The following is a 22351-nucleotide window of genomic DNA, read 5'->3' as shown; positions in this document are numbered from 1 at the left end:
TTGGAGGTCATTGCCACTGTTTTCACACCGTGGGAGAACCTGACTCCTGGAGTGTTTGAGATATTACCATAGTCAAATAACCAGTTATCCTGGTATTTAAAGGCAGTATCAGATATGAAATCGAGCAGCATGGAAGAAGTAAGAGGTGTCTTTCTATGAAGTGTATCCATATTGATAAGCCCACCCACACTGGCTCGGTGAGCTTTAATTCAGAGCCTCTTAGTTGTTGTAGGGTCTTCCTTCTGAGGCTTTGCTGTAGGATATGATTGTATGAGAACTTGTACTGTGAAAAACAGCATTTAGTTAGTCTAATAGGCTATGTTGTCTAGAGTGGCACCTGAACCACTGTGTCACTAGAGTGGTTTTGTCTGGTGGCTTCTCATCTCATTGCTGTGACCTGCTTTATGATAGTTAGATGCCTGCAACACCATTAGGCTCTGAGGTATGTGCTTGTATTGAGAGGTATATTATGGGAGAATGAATCTGGAAACCTGCCTCGAGAGAGAGAAGGTGTTGAGCACTCTGATCCAGCAAAAGAATCCAGCGTAGTGTCTGTATTGGTAAACCTGAGGGAGCAGCACCAGCCAGGCCCTATTGATCTTCATATTGCTTAAGAGCTTAGTGCTAAGCACGTGTCTTGTGAGTGTTTTTTGAGGACTTGCACTTTGCAGGATCCAGCTCTTCCTACATAGATAAATAAGTGGTATAGCTCTACAGCAGTTGATTCTTGTCTGCTTAACTCTCTTCAGAAAGTGGTGTCACCCCAAAACCCGGTGAACCAGAAAACGCTGTGCCTTTGAGAACAAGGCGCCTTCTCCCCCAGCTCCCGCCCAGCGATAAATCAGACAGCCCCACGCCCACGGTCCTGCTTTGCCAGGACTCCTACTCCGAGGTTACCAAGAGAACCATCGTGAAGGACCACTGCGGGGAAGGCTATGGCGATCCCAGCAGCCGCCTCTTCATCCAAGAAGACTTGGATCCAGATAGCCTCAGCGACGCCAGCAGGTCTGATGATGGCTTCAGTGTGGAAAAAGGCAAGAAATATAAAGAGAACAATAAAATGTTGGAGCAGATGGGTGAAGACACGAGAGCTGAGAGCCGGCAGCCAGGAGCCTCTCGGGTCTCAAACGTGAGAGCTGTAAGTGAGCCAGTTCCTACTTCGTTCTACATTGGTGATGACAGCAACGATGCGAGGATTCCCTCCAAGCTCTCTCTGAGCACATCCCATGCTCGAGCAGACAAAGACAGCAAGGATCAGGAGTTTTCCTTCAAGTCTGCTGCCACAACAGTTCCTGGAAAGCCACCGGTCAAAGATGTTAGCGCTTACATAAATGCAGCTGGAAAGGTGCTTATTTCCCTTCATCAGAGTCTTCCTCAAGATCAAGAAAACACAGCAGGAAAGGAAACATCGTCTTTTGTTAGGCAAGAAAGTTTTACCAAAGATAAATCAAGCAGTAGCATTCCTCAAAATAAACTCCCGCATATTTCGAGTCACCCCTTGCTTAAAGATTTAGAGGCTGTTCGGTCGACTCGTATGGACTTTGGTCAGGAGACTCATCTTCTCCTGAAGGACACTGAAACTGCCTTGGCAGCACTGGAAGCCAAGTTGCTCAGTCAAAGCCAACAGTTGGAGCCCTCGGAAGCTGCTGGTCAGCTGGAGGACTCCTTGTCTGGGGACTCTGACGTGGACACCGCCAGCACGGTCAGCTTGGTGAGCGGCAAAAACGTCCCGGTAACCGCCCCGAAGCGCAAAGCCGTCGTGAGCTTACAGAAGGAGAAATCTTCCTCCACGCCATCCATCCAGGACCAGTGTGTGCAGCCCAGCGCTCGGGACAGGCTGACGGAGAAGCGGAAGACGCAAACGCCGGAGGCACCAAACCGCGCCGAGGCTGCCAAACGCTTCCAGATGAAACGAAGCGCTGGGACTCGAGGGTCGCTCGACTTCACGGATGACGAGAGAAGCTCGAGCTTGCCCTACTTGCCGGTCCCTGACGCGGTCGTGTCCGACCACGAGCATTCGGTAACCCGGCCGGTTCCACGAAGGAAACCTTTCACTCAGGCGGCCAAGGAGGACCAGAGCAAAACGACCTCGAACGTGCAGAAAATCCAACAAGTTCTCACCCGCTCCAACAGTTTATCCACCCCACGGCCCACGAGGGCCTCGAAGCTACGCCGTGCCCGGCTGGGAGACGCGTCAGACAACGAATGCGTCGACACCGAGAAGACGGCCGCCAACCCCGAAGGCGGCGCTTCGGGCCTCAAGCAGTCCACGGAGACGAAGAAGCTGTCCCGGCTGGACATCCTCGCCATGCCCAGGAAACGGGCGGGTTCCTTCACGGTGCCCAGCGACTCGGAGACAACGGCGCAGTCGAGGCCGGGCTTCTCAGGCCGGAGCGCGGAGGCCTATCGCAAGGCGGCTGTTTCAGAGGTTCGAGCCGCAGCGAGGAAAACGGCAGCCGCGGCCTCTGCGAAGCAGCCTTTCAGCAGGACACGTTCCAGCAGCGTCAAGTATTCCTCATCGTCCAGTAAGTGCTTGTGCTTTATGTACTCTCCCCTCTTCCCCTCTTTCTCATTTGTAGGCTGCACGTGCTCGCAAGAGCCGGCATCTCGGTAACACAAGCGCTGCATCGGTGAGTACAAAAGTCTGCCTTAGCAAGAGGTACGGACGTTGAGTTTTTCCTGTGGGTTTGGAGACAGCAGAGTGTCTGTCATACCCAGTGAGATATGTTATTGTGTTGTGGCCTGTGAGGATGTTGCAAATAGCAACTTCACTTTCTTTTTTCCCCAGTGGCCATTTTTGAACAACCAGTGGCCATTTGACAGGTACACATTAGCCACTTTTCTGTCAGGCAGAATTTCATGCCTTTCCAGAGTTGCAAGGAATTCTGATTGTCTTTGACTTCTAAGAATCAGTTTCCTCCTAGAGAGCTTATAATGATGCTGATGACAGCTGATGACCGAGGTGGCTGGTCTGAAGGCATCTGAAACAGGAGAACAAGAAATAAATGTTCCTGTGTTGTGTGAAGGCTATTCCCTTGTTCTTCCTCTAAGTGCAAAGGTGGAGTTGGACGCCATTCATTGATTGCCCTAAGAGGTTCCTGCTCCTGTTTCCATTCTCTTTTGCCATGGGTGAGGCACAGGGAATTTGGGGGCTGCCTTGCCCTGAAGCTGTGTGCTCAGCAGTGTCAACATCTGTTGTATTGAAATCAGCCTTTAATTAAGAGGTGGGGACAATGCAGAACTCTTAGGAGGTAATTGGTAATCAGAGATGGTCAAAGTCCTGGTCTATGCCCTTAGCCCTTGACCTACTGTGGATGTGGCAAAGTAGATCTATTTCCTTAGGAACATCAGGGAGCCAAAGGGATAGGAAGAACCCCTTTGGCTGGATTTCTCAGGCCTGTTGAGAGGGATGCTCTTTTCAGCAGGTCTGTGTTTTGTAAGGAGTCCTAGAGTTCTGGATGTGATTCTCATATAGTTGAAATAATTATCCTTCTTGCAGTATTTGTTGGTATTGCATGCTAAAAAGGTTAATTTGCTGCTTGTTTTGGATTGTTTCAGCGCATTCAGCTTCTCTTTAATGATTGTTTTTTCCTTACCCACTTGTATGTGCATGTAAATCAGAGTGCAAATAAGCTGAAAGGGTATGTACAGTCTCTCCTCTTGCCTTTAAGATGATGCTATTACTGACTTCTTGTTAAGCAATAAAAAATTCAAAGCAAAATCATGTGGTCGGAGTTTTCCAAACAGGAGGCAGTCTTTGCACTCGCTCTGCCTTTGGACCTCAGGCTTCAAATCATTTGGAGGAAAAAAAATGATAAATGTTGGCCAGTTCTTGGTTTAAATGAATTGGTTTTTGATTTCCACAGCTCTGTAGCAGCATGCTAACACCTTTTCCTCGTGCGTAGTTGCAGCAGATGATGCTAATCCTTTTGCTGAATTAGTTGCTCTTAAAATATTAACCTCCTAATTCCTTGATGGGATTGTGGGCCTTGCACAAGCTCTGAGTAGTGTAATTCTTGCTTTACCGTGCTGCAGCAAGTGTGTGATGCATGTTCCTGTACTAATGCCGTTGTAGATAGAGTGAATCAACACCCAACACCCAGTTACTAGAACAAAAGTGAGGTGTTGATATACTGAACTTTTGCACTGTGCCATCAAGCCATTTTTAGCATGATACAGAAACCCTTGAAAGCATTGAGTGTCAAGCCTTGGGAGTAAGGAGGCAAATGCAGCTGATTTATTCAAGCATTTAGCTAACCACAATAGTTTCCAACTCTCCCAGTGGGAGAAAGTCTCACTAACGGAGGAACAGAGTTAACTATCAGTCCATGAGACAAGAAATGCCAGGCCATCTGAAGCCATCTGAAGTAGTTTGATGTGCAACACACAGATCAACATCACAACAGTCCAAGTTACCAATTCTGAAAGCTAACGGCCTCTCCTGCTCCTCTGTGCACATGATTTGTTTACCCAGTGTAATTGCAAGGGTAGAGGGAGACGATTCTGATTTCCCTTGGCACACAGGGGTGGAAGATCAGGCTCTTCAGTTTGAAAATTGCTGTTCAATGACAGAGTTACCTCTTAATTCTAAACCTGGGTTTAAAAAAACCCCTGCTGATGGAATATGAGCAAGTTCCTGTACACATATATTTTAATCCTAAGAGCAGACATTTCTATAGCTACAGCTGAGTTAGCAATGCCTAGGAACGCTTTTTTTTTCACTGCACAGTAACTGTTTGTAGCTTTTACCTGTATCTGACATGCCAAATTCATTCATTTTGTTTGTATCATCTGTGATGCTGGCTTAATTCTCCTGCTGTGTTTCAGTGTTATGAGAATCTTGGTAACACAAGCTGTTAGGTGGTGTCATTTCAAATAACTCTGCTGGTGCTGTGTTTGGTGGGTCTTCATTCTCCAGGGAAGGACAGAAGGGAATGAAGCTGTATCCATAGAGAGTTGAGTGAGGCAGCAGACACCAGGAGCCCAGTTTTCAAATAAGGACAACTCAATGCTTCTTGTGCAAGGAGGACTTGAGTGTCCACAGCTCTGCAGAACCGGTTGGGATAGGTGGGCAGCTTCCACTTGGCTCCAGGGGCTGGAGCCTGTCCTGACTGTGTGATCACTCTTACTGAGTGTCATTAATGGTGAAGTGCCAGGCAGGAGGCAAATGTAGGGGTGTGGACTCTTGCAAATAACATCGAACACCATAATCTGTTCTTCACTCAACCCCCCTTCTTTTTGCTTGTACTTGTGGCTAATTGGAGAGGTGTCTGCAGGCTTGAAAATTGGGTTCTTTTTAGGAAAGGACTTCTGTGGGCCTGTGAGGAGTCCAAAACATGTGCTACTTATACACAGAGCTTCTGTGCATGGAATGCCAAGTCTCTAGTGGTAATTTACTCCACTGGACTTAACATAGTCATTTTACTCTTCCATTGGGATTTCCCATTCTAAATTTGTGTAGTGTATGAGAGCCAAAGTGCTCAACTTTGAAATAAGCCCTAAGAATGTGCTATTGAACTTAAAATCTGCACAGAAACTCTCCTTTCCTTGTGCTCTTGGGCTAGTTTTGTGTTACCTTTTTTGCCCTTTTGTAGTTATTCTTTACTACTTTCCCTGCTCTGAAACCAATTCATTTTTTATAAGCATCAAGGCGGAGACAACAGGGTTCAGATTACACTTCCACTTCGGAGGAGGAATATGGCTCAAATCAAAGCTCCCCTAAACACAAACGCTCCCATACTTCAACAGCCACACAAACACCGAGGATACGTGGCTCTGGGCTGAGCAAGCAGAAGCACAACGGCCGAGAAACGGACGAGGATGAAGATTTTGATGACCCCCCTGACCCCTACAACTTCATGGCTCAGACGGCAGAGATAGCAGAAATAGCCAGGTGAGATGGGGCTTTGTGCTTTGGCACACGTGCTGACAGTGGATTGAGCTTTTGCTGGTGTTCAAAACAACTCAGGTGTGGAGGTAGGAGAGGTGCTGTCTCCTGTTTGTTATTTGTGTGCCCCCCAGCTCCATCATCTCTGAATGTCAGTATGTTCAGATCTGAAAGGTTTTCGTGAAGCTTTACAGCTTGTGGTTGCACCTTGTTCTCTCAAACTCCAAGGCATGGGGACGCTGGGTTGTGTTGTGGTTTGTTTCTTGTTCAAGCCATGGCTGGGTGTCATCTTTCAGCTTGAGGTCAATGAGAAGATGTAACTGTCTGTACCTGCTCATCTCTGCTTTCTGCTGGAAGTCAGTGTGAGCACGGAGTGGCTGATGTGAGCTGTCTTAATTCTCTGCAGAGGAAGTCAAATGGATTAGCAAAGACTGAATATGTAAACTGTTGAAGCTGCTTTGCCTGAAGCCAGTGAGGAAGCAGTAAGAAGTCACTGTGGGGCAGAAACCTCTTGGCTTGACACAATTGAGTCTAAACAAGAAAATCTATCAGGGCCTCGTGTATAAATGAGTTGTTGCTTTGCTTGACATCCCTGGATACGGGATCTATTGTGTATTGGTGGTCTGGTGGTTGCCTAGAGGACCTTGGCAGTAAAGCAAATAGATTCTTTTTTTAAACAGTGGCATTTGAGGTTTGACATCTCTAATATGCAACTGTGTCATGCCAACTTTCCAGAAATACTGGTCTTCCATTGTACTGGCCATACTTGAAATACTTTGGACTGAGGAAGCCATCCTCTGTCTGCTTTTGGTCACTCGTCTCGAGGGGGCTTTTCTTGGCTGAACCTTGCAGTGTGGCTGCTGTGGAAGGTGCCTCAGCCTAGGGAGCAGGCTGCAGGGAGTGCTTCAGCCTCCAGAGCAGGCTGCAAGGAGTGCCTGTGTGCCTCAGCCTTGGAAGCAGGCGGCCCTTGGGCCCTTCCCGGGGTCGCGGCAGGCAGGAATGCATGGTGGTGGTTGCGTCAGTCAGAGCCGTCTGGCGCGGCAGGTTGCAGGGCTCGGTCACACAGGCTGCTTCCTAATTGCAGCTCTGATTTCCGTTGCTGCTCCCAAATTAACTGGGAGGGGTTTAGAGGAGTCAGAGAGAGTTAAAAGGGAAAATGCCCCTTGTTTACAGTAAGTGAATCACATAATGGATGCCTTGGGTGACAGCCCTATCCGAACCAGCACGGGCAGGGGGCATCTTAGGCAGATCAAACTGCTTTGAATCAGTGCAGTCATGCATTTTCTATCCAAGGAAATGTTTTGATGAACTGACAGTTTTATCACACTGCTTGTTTGGGTTTGTTTGGGTTTCTTTTAGAGAAGCAAGTGCCTTTCAGCTGAAGCTGGCTGGCTGTAGGAACAGTTTTCCTCTCAGAAGCTTTTCTTTAAAACTAATGCAACAGTTACTTTTGCTCTGAAGGGTTTGAGGTGTCTTGCGTTTTTGTTTTGAAGCTCTGCTGGCAACAATCCAGACACTTAGAAACCAGTTTTGAGATCTAGAGCAAGTAGAGCAGTGTTGCAGTGGTTGACTGTTAACTGGACACGTGTCAAGGGACTTGAAGTTTCAAGGCCTGGTTTCTGAAAACCAGATCTGTCTAAGGTGTGCTGTGCTTCCCCTGGTAATCCTGCAGCCCTTCCGGACCATATATGGCCATATTTTGATTTACAGTCAATAAACCACAAGGAAGAAGGAAAGATAATTTCACTTTTTGTTATTTAAACAACAACGAAAAGTCTTTTTTCCTTGTATGGGCTTTTAAGGGGAAAACAAAGAAGTCCTAAGGAGAAGAACTGTGTCCTATTTAAAAGAGGAAGTGGAATGGATGGATGAGGATAAGAGACCCCGTAAAAACCTGCTTTCCCTAGCCTCTGCAGAGGTTAGAGTTCCCATACCATTTTTGTGGCTGCTTTTTTTTTTGGTTTGTTTAATGGATGTGAGGCTTGTTGTGTCACAGTCACAGAATCTCAAGGGCTGGGAGGGACTTTGAAAGCTCACCCAGTGCAACCCTCCTGCCAGAGCAGGACCACCTAGAGTAGGTCACACAGGAACTCATCCAGCTGGGTTTGAATGTCTCCAGAGAAGGAGACTCCACGGCCCATCTGGGCAGCCCCTTCCAGTGCTCCCTCACCTCAACAGTGAAGACATTTCCTGTGTATTTCTTTGGAACCTCTTTCTGTTCCAGCTTATACCCATTACCCCTTGTCCTATCACTGAGAACAGCCTGTCTTGCGTCCTCCTTACACTTGTCCTTTGTGTATTTGTAAACATTAATGAGATCACCACTCAGTCTCCTCTGCATGCTTTATGCTTTTTAGGCTCAGCCAGACCTTGGTGAAGGATGTGGCCATTCTTGCTCGAGAGATTCACGATGTTGCTGGGGATGGGGACTCACAGAGTTCATCAGGGATAGGACCAAGCGCCTCCTTCAGCTCTATGCCCAACACTCCTGCTTCCACCATATCAGCAAGAGAAGAGGTAAGATCTCGAATGACAGGTGTTTCAGACTAGTAAGTAAGCACACAAGGCATGGCTGTGGTGGGATCCCACCACAGGGCACATCCCCAGTTGCTGCAGCATTGAAAAACCCACGTCCCTTGTCCTCCTTCAAGGCACCACCAGCAAGATTAACTGCAGTCTGTATAGGCTGGTCTTTGTTTTGCCCTCTTTGGTGCCACAGCCAGCCTTGCAAGAGGGGGAAGTCTTATTATTTCCTGAGGATCTCGTGGTCTCTAGTTGGACCTCGGTCCATGAAGTTTGCACCTGAGGAACAGGATGGAGTGGGTGTGCTGTGCTGCTGTGCCAGGGAGCCAGAGCCTCTCTCCTTGCCTCAGACAAGGCACTGATCCTGCATCAGCTGTGTATTTGCTACCTCTGCTGTGTCCTTTCTGCCAGGGCTGTTGGAATGCTGTTCAGGTTGAATTCCTACCCTGCATCTGTGTATTGATGGATAAGGGCGGGGACTCTGGTCTCCAGACAGTGAGTTGGGCAAGGAGGAGGGCAGTTAGCTTGGGAAGTGCTGTCCTTTAGCTCCTAAATGAAGCTGTGGCTTCCTCCTGAACCGTGTAGCATGGTTTATCCCCACTGGAGTGGGGAAGAGAGAGGTAATTTCTTAATTTGGCTCCCCAGTGCCGCAGTGCAGGGACTTGGCTCAGCAGGAAGCTCCAGCTGCTAAAGCAAAATTGCCTTTGCTGTGCTTCAAATCCAAATTCCCTTCTGCCTACTGCTAGCATGGGTTTCAATAAAACACCCAGCCCTCCTTATCTGCCATTCAGATGAGGCTCACAGACCTGTCCAAAGCAGTGTTCAAGGGTGAGGACCAAACCTGTTACCATGCCAAGAGAACACTTGGAGCCCCTGTGGCCCTGCTGTGATTGTCACTGGAGGTGCAAAGCAGAAGTTTAGGGAGATACCCAGAAGATGAGAGAAGTGTGGCTGTGCTGCTTGTGTTAAGCCCAGGTCAGCTGCAGCCTGCTCAGGGAGGGGTTTTTTCCTGGGGCCATTTGGAGCCCCAGTGCACATATGTTTCACAATAACTTCAGGCTCTGAGATAAAGTGTTTTATTGTGAGTGCCACACCTCCAAAACAGCCTTTTCTGTTATTCTTTTGGAGCAGCTAAGGTGCCAAATCTACCTTACTTCTGGCTTGCAAGTGAAACGTTTGCAGTGAGTTGGCAGTGACCAACACTCAGCACCAACTTCCAGCCTGCTTTATATTATGTGCTCAAATGATTCTTCTGGCTTAATGCAGGGAGGTTACTGGGAAATATTTGAAGGTCAGTGTGTGTGGTGTGAATTTTGTGATTGTTTATTAAACAAATTTGTCTTAAATATTCTAGGAAGGGACAGAGGGAAAAGAAATAGCTACTACAGATGTAATAGTGTAGTGAAACATCTGATCAAAGCAAGTATGTGAATAAAAAGCACTTGTGTGTGAGTGGCTCTGCCTCTTGCAGTGTTGGATGCCATTCTGCTAGCTCTTGATTTTCTACTACTCAGTATTTATACCTATTCTAATAAAGGGGAGAAGACTGCAGGAGAAAAATAAGTGCTGCTGCTGGAATGACTTGTGAGGATTTAAGCTTTGCTTTGGCACAGCATTTCTGAGCCTCAAATGATTTGCTTTTTCAGTTACTTCTGTTGTGAAGCTTGACTAAAGATTAAAATCATGAGTGTTCTCTTAAAAGTTAAGATGGAGCCATAGATTTAAACCTTATTCTTGATGTTCTATGCTCTCAGGTCCTGTGTTGGCTTGGATATTTGCCAGGGAGGTTTTCCCTTTTCTCAGTGCATCTTTGGGGTGGTTTTGTCTGCTTTTGTAGCCTCAGCTGTATGGTTTGTAACAACCCAGATTCTTGGCATGCTGAGCTGAGTACTGCTACAAATTCAGCAAAACAGAAAACCCCCAACCAAAACAGAAAAAGAGTTCAGCAAGGCTGAAACCTTCATGATTCCTGTTTACCAAAGACATGGGTTGTTTGGGATGCCTTGAGTTGGTGGGTGTGAAGGTTTTACAGGAGCCAGCTTTCTGCAGAGCCATGCAACCCCACTGAGAGCTCAGGTGCTGCAAGAGGAGTCCACTGGCTCATCCCAATCACCTGGCAAATTTTAGCCCTGTGTGACATTCTTTTGGTTGATCCTTTTTATTAAAGTTGATAATGATACAGCACAAACTTAAGGGCTCAATTACGTTTGTTGTTTAATATATTCAGTATGAGTGTTGGTCTGACAAGAGGAAATGCCTGTGGGTCTGACAGAACAGAAAGCACGAGGAGAGACCAGGTCAGGGGTGAAAATCTGGTGACAGGGCAGCAGGTGCTGCCCTTACCACGTTTTCAACTGCTTGTGCTGCTGGACCCTAGGGATATCTCTTTCCCTTTTGATGCTGTTTCACTGCTGCAGGCAGCCTAGCTTCCTGTTTCTGCACTCCACTAAAGGATACTCACAAAAGAGAAGCTTTATTAGCTAAACATTTGAGCTGTTGTGCCCCTGCACCACAATCTCACACCATCTTCCTGTGTATAACGTTGCAGAGAGTGTGCTGAGGCTGGACCTTGGATGGCACCTGCTTTCCTCTCGAGAGCTGTGTGCTTTGCCAACCAAAGAGCCTCCTGTTGAGCCCATTCTCTGTGCTTGGGGGGCTGCTGGATTTCTCTCTGTTTTGAAGTAACTAGGGAGCTGTCTGAGACCTCTTCTGTACAACTACATGGTGACCAGGACCCACCATGGGCTTCAGGGCATGCAGGGAGGGTGGGCATCCAGTGCTGAGCCTCAGGAGTGTGCTTTGGGAATGTCAGCCCAAAATAACTCCAAACCCTGTGTTCTCTTTGATACTTGCTGTCACAGCCATTCCCTAGCATTGATCTCTTTGTTTCTGTTTTAACACAGATTGCTCGTAGATCTTTTCGGCTGGCATATCCATCTCAGGTGCACTTTCCATCCCATTATTTTTGTATCTCTGTCTTGTCACTGTTGTTTTTTTTTCCTCCCCTTCTTTTAGAGGTTTTTTTGTCTATCAGTCAACCAAACAGGAGTAGCTGTCTTGTCTGTCTTGTCCTTCCTGGTAGTTATTTGCATTATCAAGTGGGTTTTTATTGCTCTTTCATCTCTCCTGTGTGTTGCTGAGTGATTTCTGATTAATTTTAGCGTGGCTTTAATGTTACATTGATGTGTTTAAAACATAAGGCATGGGACAACAGGGCCTTTCTGAGTTTTAGCTAAATTCCAAAGAGGCAAAGAGGGGATAAAGTTGGAATAGGCCCACTGAATTTTGTAGGATGACTCCAGTGGGTAGACGCTTGCAGGATTGGGGTCTTGTAATTTACTGAGCAACCCATACCTGTCTGAACAAGACTTGAATGAATCAGTGTTCCCCTGGGGCTTGCCTGAAAATCTGCAATACCTGCAGTGAGTGCCTGTGTGCCTCCTTCCCTGCTAATTTTTAATGACTCATTACTCATTATTTCCAAGTTGGTGCAGCACATTCCAGAAGCAAGTCTGAACTACCAGAAAGTGCCTCCGGGATCAGTGGAACTGAAGGATTTTGACCAAAATATGAATGATAATAGAGAAGAGGATCCTTCAAGGAAAACGAGGACAAGGAACCGTGAGGAGGCAGGCCACCTTTTTCTTTACTTCATATGTGACATTGCTTTAAGCTGCACTATGTACACTTGCTCTTGCTAAGCTGCCAAAGGAGGCCACTCCAAAGTGCACTTCTCAAGAGTCCGGCTTGTAGGTATAGAAACAGTGTTTAAAAAAGAGAAATAAGAGGAATATAATCACCCTTCTTGTCAATGCTGACTGGAAGTTTCCTCTCTTGTGTGAAACTCCACTAAAACCTGAAGCTTGGTCATCTGTCTGGGGGGAGGCATTCATTATCAGAGCTCACTTAGGCTATTTCACTGCTGTTTTAAGGAAAGCCACAAAAATCTCGACCTGGAAATCATGCAGCACCAGTACTTGAATGGCACCATACTTTCCTGCAACTGGCATCCTGGTGGGAGCTGCCCATGGAGCAGCAGGGGCAGAATCTGGGCCTCAGGAGGAGTGTGTGTGCTGGGCTGAGTGCTGTGGCACGACTGGCTTGCTGGGCCGTGCCACGCGGACAGCAAGCCACGTGCTCTGCGTTGCTGCCTCCAACATAGGTGCTTTGGTGCAGCTCTTCTGGGCTGAGACAGCAGAGCAACCCAGAAATCACTGGGATGATGCTAAAGGGTAAGGAAGGCCAGCCTGGGGATGCTGTTGAGGTGAGGGATGTAGTGGGGTGATGCTGCTGGAGAGCGGAAGAGCAGGCTGCTGGCGCAACACTCGGCTGCTGGCTCTGCTTGCTTTCTGCCCGTGGCTCTGCTTGGGCAGAGAGAGCTGGGACAGAGGCTCTGGGGAGGCAGTGCAGGCAGGAGGGGAGAGCTGGGCTCCAGCACAGTTCCTCTGCTGCTCTGGAAGGGGGAGTGAGACTCAGAGGGGCAGATGGAGGAGGACTTTGGGCTGAGCCACTGGTCCTGATCCTGTGTGGTGACTGATGAAACGATCCCTCACTCTGATAGAGGGGTCAAGGCTGAAGAAATGATTCAGCTTCAGTGCTCCCAGCTGATGTGGGATTTCCTGGCAGTAGCCTGGGGGCTCTGCTGAGCCAGTAGGACTCCAATATTTGGGGTTTATTTCTTTTTGTGTTGGTTTTTGTTTTTAGTAAAGAAGGATGTAACATGATGGGACACTTGGCTGTGAAGGTGGCTTGAACTTACATAAGTCACATGAGATGGTTTCAGTGTGACTGCTTGTGGGACTTCCTGCACTGATTTGGGGTTTGGGAGGGGGAGGGACGTGCCTGTGAGGCTTTGAATATCTTAAGCATGTCCAAAGCTGGGGAAGGGTCTGGAGCACTGATGAGAAGGGGCTTGAGGGAGCTGGGAGCCTTCAGTCTGGAGAAAAGGAGGCTGAGAGGAGACACGGTCACTCTCTGCAACTACCTGACAGGAGGCTGTAGTGGGGTGGAGGTCAGTGTCTTCTCCCAAGTAATGAATGATAGAACAAGAGGAAATGGGCTCAAGTTGTGCCAGAGGAGGTTTAGATTGGAAATTAGGGAGAACTTTTCCCCTGAGAGGGTTGTTAGACACTGTCTCAGGCTGCCCGGGGAGGTGGTGGAGTCCCCATCCCTGGAGCTATTGCAAAGCCATGTAGCTGAGGTGCTGAGGGCCATGGGTTAGTGGTGGGCTTGGCTGTGTGAGGTGAGGGGTTGGACTCGATGATCTTAAAGCTCTTTTCCAACCAAACAATTCTATGATTCTCTAATAAGCTTTTTCTTATCAAAGTGCTTAAATAACTATATTGAGATGCTAACAATACCAAGTTAGTATTAATCTTTTTGCCAAAGTGCTGCAACAAAGCTGCACTCAATCATCTCAGTCTTCCTGGAGCTTCAAGTATCATCCACATCACTGAGGGTGTTTCAGTGGAGATCACTTATTGTAAAGAACACCCCAAACAAACCAGTTTTGTAATATCCCACTTTTGCTAAATGTTCTCTGATTTGCTCTTGCATTTGCAGGTGATCTTTGACAATCTGATGCTGAACCCGGTGTCCCAGTTATCACATACGATCCGTGAAAATACAGAAAACCTAGCTGAAAAAATGAAGTGAGTGCCTTTTTGTCCTTGGTCTGAAATGCTCACTTGCTGCTGAGTTTGTAGACTTGCTACTTTGTGGAAAATAATGTATTGTCACCTCAGAAAGTCACCTGTTACCATGATGCAGGGTCTAGGTGTAGGAAGCTGTGTGTGTGGTGAACGAGGGGTAATATGATCACTTGCCATCTCTTTTCCTCATATGTTTGGCCTTTGGAATTTTAATGCTGGGTTAGTGACACCTGTTGATGCACAGGCAACACTTCAAAGTGAAGGCAAAGACAGAGCAGAAAATTGGTGGTTTGTCTCTTGTTTCCTTCTCTGTCTCTCAGAAAGCCTGCAGGTCACCAAGCTTGGGAAATCTCTTCAACGCTCGTTTTTGCTCTAGAAGATATTGGTTAGGGAAGGACTTTGGATTCTTCCTGAATGAGCTGAAAAGCACTTTGCTTTGTCCAGTTGCTAATCCACTGATCTCCTTTGTTGACACATCTTGTGGAGTCTTTTAAGCAAGCAGCCTTTGGGTGGCAGTTTTAAGACCTGCTCCACTTCTTGTGCTGCAGGATTCTGTTTCAAAACTCAGAAAGGAGCTGGGAGGAGATGGAGGCCAAAATGAATTCAGAAAATGAAGTGCCAATCCTGAAGACATCAAACAAGGTAAGACCATGAAAACAAGTTAAATGCTGAAGGCTTTTGTCCTTGGAAGCTTTGTAAGAAACCAAAGCAACAAGCCCTGGCCCTTTTCAAATCCCTTTCTGAAATGTCAAATCCACTTGAGTGGTTTGAACCCCTCCTGTGTTTTGTTGCTGTTTGAAGTGTGACAAATTGAGTTCATGCAGCTGTTGTGATTCATCCTTATGATTCATCTTCAAAGACCCAGTCCTTCAACAGATGTTTGTGGTCATCAGGCCTCATTTAAATGTCTACCAAGGCATCACCTATCCTGCAGTTGCCACAGCTTCAGCTGTAGACAGGTGTTTCTTCTCAGTGTTTGTTTTCTTCACCTGTAGCAGATTGATAATAGGGCAAAAAAAAGCTTCAGCCCTAGGGTGCTGTTTGTGGTCTCCTGACCTCTTGCTGTCCTTGCTGGGGACTGCCAGTAGAGATTTAAGTACAATAATGGACCAGCAGCTATGGTTAATGCTAAGTGTACATACAACACTGGGCAGGACTCATGTAGCTTGATGCTATGACAGCATAGCTGTGGCCAATCTGTCTGGTCTAGGAGCTGTGTTTAGAAATACCTTCATGTATTTGGTATTGAGGATGTGAAGGAGCCATTGTGCAGTTACTCTGACTAGCATTTCAAATAAAATAACCAGTGTGGTGTAACTGGGTGGTGGTGGAGCACTTAGTGAAATGATGTGGAGCAGAGGGTCGTGTGCACCGACCAAATGCACCTCGATACAGATACCAGCTTTGTCTTTTCCTCTTAGACAAGCAAGCTTAGAACTGACTTTTGAGTCTTCTTGATCAGATAAGGCAGAAAGAGTTGGATAGATTCCCCTGTCAGTTGAGTACTTTATTGCTCAATTTTCCATTCTGATGCTTTTGCTTCTAGGAAATCAGTTCTATCCTGAAGGAGCTGAGGAGAGTTCAAAAACAGCTTGAAGGTTGGTCATTTCAAATGTTCTTTCTGTGTCTCAAGTGCCAGCAGGTTGTGCAAAATAGAACACTGTGCTTTGTTTTGGAAGCTGGCAAGGGTGCAGAAGTTTACTTTGTTAGCACAGTGCATATGGAATGAGCAGTAGAGTTGGCTGCTGTTGCCAATTTGTAGGAAAAAACGTTGACTAATGAAATGTGGAAGCTGTTGCTGTGGAAATGCTTTGTTTGTGGTAATCAGCATATTCCCATAAGATGAACCTGCAAAGGTCTGTTCTGCTGAAGTAATATTTAGCAGCTTTTTCAGCCAGTAGACTAACTGTGCTATGCTTTCTGGACTTGAGTTTTGCACATGTTGCTCTCTGCAATGGAAAAGACAAGACGAGCCTAGAAGCTTAATGAAGACATAAAAACACCTAGGTGTCATTTTGGGCTCCTGCTGAAAGCTTGGCATGTGGCTGCTCTAGTTCGTCTTCTCCAATTTAACCAGAAAATTGAGTGTCCTCTTAGCTTCAGGCTGGGAGAGGTTTTGCTTGTTAAAGCTGCTTGGGCCTGAAGGTACCGATGAAGACAGTGCTGTGATGAACATGGGTACTGAAGACTGAGGGGGGAGGAAGAAGAGACTGAGGGGGGATCTCATTAATGTGTACAGGTATATAAATGGTGGATGTCAGGAGGTTGGGGCATCCCCTTTTTCTATGGTATTCAGCAACAGGACAGGGGTAATGAGATGAAGCTGGAACACAAAAAGTTCCATTTAAACATAAGAAAAAGCTATTTCACTGTGAGGGTAAGGGAGCCCTGGCACAGGCTGCCCAGGGAGGGTTTGGAGGCTCCTGCTCTGGAGGTCTTTGAGACCTGCCTGGACACATTCCTATGTGACCTGATCTAGGTGGGAGCTGCTTTGGCAGGGGGTTGGACTGGATGATCTCTAAAGGTCCCTTCCAATCCTGATTCTGTGATACTGCCTGTAGCTCTGCTGTCTGCAAAACAAAGGCAGCAACCTACCTCCTGTTTGGAAACTCTGGTGAGTGCTGCTAATATGTTTGTATATGTCTCTTGTTTTCTTTTTCCCACCAGTGATAAATGCTATCATTGACCCTACTGGAAACTTGGATGTAGTTGCCAGTAACAAAGCATCTGCTGCTGCTAAACAATCTACAGCCACTAAAGTCAGGACTGTTAACACTTCTGGATCCACACTGGAGACTTTGTCCCCAGCACAGATGAGAAACTACACACAGAAATCGAACTGTGGGTCATCCAGCTTACAAGATTCCAATTTCATTCCAGATGGAGAGAGATACGTGATCTGATCCAATGTTTTGTATTGCTCTCATGCTGTGATCTCCTGTCGCGTCAGTGTCGTGTGTGAGTGGGCTGTGGACGGTTTGTGTGGAGCAGTTGTTTAGATTGCTGACACGTTGCACAAAAGGAAAAGAAAGAAAATTGTCTGTGCTGTGAGGGTGAATGGAGAGTCTGTGTATGCCTTTTCAACAAGACTAACACTGTGGAGCAGCACATACTCAGCACAGAGGCAAACTGATCTCTTAGCAAATTGGTCATTTTACTCTTCCAGTGTGCCATATGAGAGGCTTTGCATTTACTCCATCCAGCACTGCTGAAGCTCAAGTGTTCCTGCAGTGGCCTCTTTGGGATTATTCAGTTGTAACGAGGCTCAACTTCAGAAACAAACCCACACTACTTTTTCTTTGTGGTACTACATTTTGTTTTGGTTTTTGTTGGTTTGATTTTCTTTGTTTTTATTTGTTATCAAGTGTAGAAGTGAAGCATTAAGACTCTGTTGGAACCCAATGTGCAAATCCAACAGGATGATGGTGCAATATTGGGGGTTTCTAGGTGAAACTCTACCTTGCAGTTGTGTAAGAAGTCCTTTTCATCAAAAGGTCATAAAAAGGCAACCACACTGAAGTTGTGCATCCTTCTTTGTGTTTTTGTAGTCCAAAAACCAAACCAAGACAGAACAAACCCTTTGCTTTTCTCTTGGGAAAGTGTAAAAGTTAATAATGCTATGAATATAAAGACTACTAATGCAGTGACTAGTTTTGGTGATATTTCAGGCCCCACATTTGGGGTAGGTACAAAAAGTCATATTTTACAGTTTAGCTTGCCACAGGTTTTCATCATTCCAATACAAATGCTGTCCTTAAGCTGGTTTTGTTTCCTTAAAAATATACAGCCTTGTTATTTTATACAATGAGCTACACAGGCTCTTGGCTGGGCCAAATGAGATGTCTGCAATTAGCTCATTGCCAAGAGAGACGTCTGTTCTGGCGGCTCACATAATAAAACCTCATTGCACAGTTGCTGTGAGCTGGTGTTCACCTGACAGCACTCCAAAAGTCCTGGTTTAAATGTAGCTCCACCTTTATGGCTAACTCTGTTATGATTTTTCTTTCCAATGCAAAAGTGCTTGAAGACCATCACTCTGTGGTATTCTTCAGAAAGCGTTCGGCGGCACGTGGGGTTTTGGTCTGGGTTTCTTAGTTTTTCATCTGTTATAATCCTAGAAACACTAAGGATTATGTGCAGTTGCACTGAAGTGATTTCTTGTTTGTTTCTTGGGGTTTTTTTTTTGTAGTCTGTCTTTCTGTTGAGCTGCAAAACACTAAGCAGTTTGTGTTGCTTTAGGAACAAAAGGTTTTGTTTCCGAGGGGATCTCCTCCAGATGTGCTTGCTCCCAGGTTTTTTTCTGTCTTGTATCGATTCCTTTTTCATCCTTCCAGGTCAATAAACAGTAATGGGGTAAAAGAAATTCTTCTGTAGCTATGGAGGATGTGTTTAGTGGGAAAGGTGAGCAGATGAGTTCCACTTTGCCCTCATACAGTGTGTAGCTTAACCAGTGACAATGGTTTCCCAAGCTTGACTGCTTCTTGTGTGCTGGCATTGTATTTTGGGGTGGGTAGTGGATTCCTTAGTTAGTTTTAGTAGTTACCTCAGCTATTTCTGCTAGAATGTTGTAATTTAAATAGATAGGGATGCTCACAAAGTGTTTAATCCTACTAGCAAAGACCCTAATTGCTTTCCTGGTGAAGCCAGTGGGAGCTCTATCCATTTCAGCAGAAAGGGGGTCGGGCCCCAGATGGGACTGTGCCAACAGGACATTGGTTTCTTTTGAGCATGCAAGATGCTGGCTGGTAAACAATAGGTACAAATATCCTTCCCAGATATCCAGTAGGTTCTAAGACTCATCTGCTGGTGTTGAGGTGCTCTTCACTCAAGCCACCTGCTGCATTTCACGTAGGTGAATGCAGAATGAAGAACTTGCCCTTGATGTTCTGCCTGTAATATATGCACTGTCTGAATGTATTCAGTCGTTCATTCTGATCTGTCTTTTCTTGAAATACCTGTGTCCTTGCTGAATGTCATCAGTGCTGGGATCCTTCCTGACACAAGACACAGTTTTTCAAGCCCTTCTTGGTTAGGGTTTGGGCCGACGAGGTGCTACCCCAACTCATTAGGAGTTGAAGGACCTTCACCGATAAGGTGTTGCTGTTAGTTTCAGTTTTGCTGTAGGGATATATGAATTACTCAGACATCTGGCTTTTGTTATCGTTTGTTACCCACTTTTCCACCTCTCTGTGGCTATGCTCTAGTGGGTTTCATTTCTCTGCAAGATGTCCTTGATGAGGCTTCTGTTTCACTTGAAAATTGCTGCTTCATTCATTCATGAACACTTCAGGGAGGGATTTTCTTCCTTGTTTATTATGCTCTGGACTCGAGAGAGAGCCTGCAGACACCTTACATCACTTAAACCAGCCCCCAAAAGACGATAGCCCTTCAAGAGACTTACGAAGGGTGCAGCAGTCGGTGTCTGTTTATCGTTCGGAGATGTGTGTTTGTGTGTGAAGCAGGGGGAGGATGCACAGCTTGATTTGTTTTATTTGTGACTCAGCCAAACTATACAATGCTTCTGTGTCCTGACACAATGTTCATCCTCAGAGCTTTGCATTTGAAGCAGCTTTGCTAGTCAATGATGACATGCAACGTATTTTTTCCTGCATTCACTGCTCCTGAAGTGATGCCCCATTTGCACTTGTCTGCTCCAGAGAAGCCAAAGAGCTCATCACCTGACTGTATGACTCCTTCCTTGGTTGATCATTCTTACAAGCAGTACTGTATGCAACCATGAAAACATGCCTCTGTGTGACTCCTCCAGTGTGAACCTAACAGAGTGTGGCGGTGTGTTTGGGTGGCTCAGGGTTGGTGCCTGAGATGCCCGTTGGCTTCCTGAGCTATGGATGAGCTTTGCCCTGAGCTCAGCTGAGGTGCCACTGGCCTGTGGGTCACTCTCATACCATATTGCTCTCATGTGTTTTCTCTCTGACTAAAGAAATGTAACAGAGGGTGGGATTTTTCAAAGTCTTAGGGAAGCAAGTGCTCAGGTCCTTTGAGGTTTCCATATGCTTTGGGTGCCTGACGCCGTGAGCACCTTTCAAAATCCCAGCCCTCTGCTCTTCCACTCTACTTGAAAACCACATCCTCAGTTGGAAAACTTTCAAATGTACAAACCTGTTGCTGTGTTCTGATGGTGTGAATGTAAATTCCTGCCAGGGTGTGCACAAGCTGGGTGAGCCAGGACCTAAAGGTACCTACGGCCACGTCTTGTCGTGAAGAAAAGAACGCCTTGCATCATCTTTGAGTATTTTAGTAAAGGTACAACTAGGGGAATGTTTACATGCAGCCTGTTGGGGGGAGGGGGGAAACAAGATAAGAAGTGTAAAGTATTTAAGTGCAAGATTCTACTAGTTTTTTTCTTGTTTGGCAGATCACACGAGCTATTTTTGCAGTTCCCTGAACGTGTGTAACTTTTGCAAAGCCCAGACACAACTACCTGTTCACTTTCCGTGTGCTCAATCGTGCCTATTTCACTCTCTGCTGTCGTTAATGCTGCTGATTCTGCTGTTCTGACCTGTTCACTGGATCATTCCATTTGCATGCAACACAAATGCAAGCTGAGCTGTCTGAGAGTAAAGCTGAAACACGTTGGTATAACTTGAATCGATTCGTGACTTTCTCTTTCCCACACCTTGGATTGCTGTGTATAATTTTGATTCTCCTGCCCTGATTTTTCTTCTGCTTTTGGTTGGTTCTTTCTTTTTTTTTTGAATGGTAATTTATTTTTGGTTGGATTCTAGGCAGTATCTGTACATTTTGTTTCAAGGTGATATTGTGGATGTCTTTAAACAAAACCAAATTGTTATTTTATATAATTTTATCATAAAGTTGCTCTAATAAATCATTCTTTTATCATGTGACAACAGTTCTGTGTTATGTGTGTTCATTTGGGGGGATGGGGGTGGGGATGTGTTTGGTGGAACAAATCTTTCCACTGCCTGTTTTACCCTGGTGTAAACTACAGTGCAATGGAAGAATTGTCAGCAACTGGAGATGATCTTTTGAGGTCCCTTCCAACCCTTAAGATTCTGTCATTCTGTGAACTGGAGATTGACAGTGAGTACAACTGGCTCTGGCCCCATCCATCCACCCTATGGCTGTGGCAGATCCTTTTCCCCTTCCCTCTCCTTACAGCATTAGCTTCTCCAGGTATCCATCACCTGAGGTGTTTGTTCTTCCTTCTGAGGATGGTGTGGTGGTATTTGGCAACATTTTAGTGCTGTTTTATTTCATTGCTGTGATTAACAGTGGTGGTTGTTCACTGTGAGGTGAGGGAGCAGTGGAACAGGCTGCCCAGAGGGGTTGTGGAGTCTCCTTCCTTGGAGGTCTTCAAGACCTGCCTGGACATGTTCCTATGTGAACTGATCTAGGTGACCCTGCTTCTGCAGGGAAGTTGGACTGGATGATCTCTAAAGGTCTCTTCCAACCCCTACCATTCTATGATTCTAGTTGAATGCAGCCTGGATATGATCATTCCCCAGCAGGTGTGTCATTATACAAAAATATTACTAGGCTGATGCTTTTGCTCTCACCTGATATGTTGATATATAAGTGTATGTGTCTGTGAAATGATGTTGATTTTTCCCTTCATTCCATCCCAGTCCTTCCCTCCTGCAGTTCTCTCTAACTTCTGAAACAACATTAACTCCTCCTTTCCTTCTGCCCAGCCCTCAGGTGCCCTGAGCTTTACCCTTCCTGCTCAATGCCTCCTCATCCTCTGCCTCCTCAGCATTAGCACAGCTTCTTCAGCTAATGGAATGTGTGTGGCTGATAAAAACATTGCACTGTCAGCAGGAACTAAAACACAAAAGGAGAAAGGGGGGAAAAAAACCCAACAAACTCAAACCAGTACCTAACCAGGATCAGCAGGAGAGCTCCCATCTCCTGGTGCTCTTTGCAATTAGGTCCTTGGACATCAGCTGCAAGTTTTTAGGGAGGAATTTGGTGAGTTAAAATATTAATAGTTAAAAAACCCCTGAAGTTATTCTGCCTCTCTTAAAAAGCTTTGTGAAACTTCAGTTTGTGTGTGCTCTGGAGAGAAGGCTTTCCTGTGCCCTCTGAAGTAGAGGGCTGCGTATTTGCCAGCAGTGCTGCATCCACTCGTTGATTTTTAATCGTGTGACTGAGTAAATGTCTGAGGTGGTGGAGCTGTGGCCAAAACTGTTTGCAAAGTAATGAAAGGTGCTATCTGGCAGGATTTGAAACTCAAGGATAGATGGCCAAAGTAATGATCTGTGTGCATCTTCCTGCTGAGCTGCACTCCTGCCTGGCTGCTCAGCATCCT

General features: G+C 46.1%; 1 protein-coding gene across 5 annotated transcripts in view; it reads left to right on the top strand.

The window, feature by feature from the left end:
* The window catches only part of CEP170B (centrosomal protein 170B), a 58901-nt gene extending 38049 nt beyond the window's left edge, over positions 1 to 20852 (top strand). For 2 of the 5 annotated variants that reach the window (XM_061998341.1, XM_061998339.1), the window contains 8 exons: positions 750 to 2525; positions 5749 to 5893; positions 8245 to 8404; positions 11896 to 12039; positions 13973 to 14061; positions 14610 to 14703; positions 15608 to 15659; positions 16729 to 20852. In XM_061998341.1, coding sequence (XP_061854325.1) covers positions 750 to 2525; positions 5749 to 5893; positions 8245 to 8404; positions 11896 to 12039; positions 13973 to 14061; positions 14610 to 14703; positions 15608 to 15659; positions 16729 to 16964 — 2696 coding nt within the window. In that variant the 3' untranslated portion in view covers positions 16965 to 20852. Of the gene's footprint in view, positions 1 to 749; positions 2526 to 5643; positions 5894 to 8244; positions 8405 to 11895; positions 12040 to 13972; positions 14062 to 14609; positions 14704 to 15607; positions 15660 to 16728 lie in introns of all 5 variants that reach the window. The other 3 variants (XM_061998338.1, XM_061998337.1, XM_061998340.1) reach the window with 2 other exon arrangements.
* Positions 20853 to 22351: the final 1499 nt, after the last annotated feature.

Source organism: Colius striatus, chromosome 6 (genome assembly GCF_028858725.1).
Source record: "Colius striatus isolate bColStr4 chromosome 6, bColStr4.1.hap1, whole genome shotgun sequence".
NCBI classification, from domain to species: Eukaryota; Metazoa; Chordata; class Aves; order Coliiformes; family Coliidae; genus Colius; species Colius striatus.
Note: the sequence above shows the minus strand (reverse complement) of the source record. Positions and strands in the feature narration are given on the sequence as shown.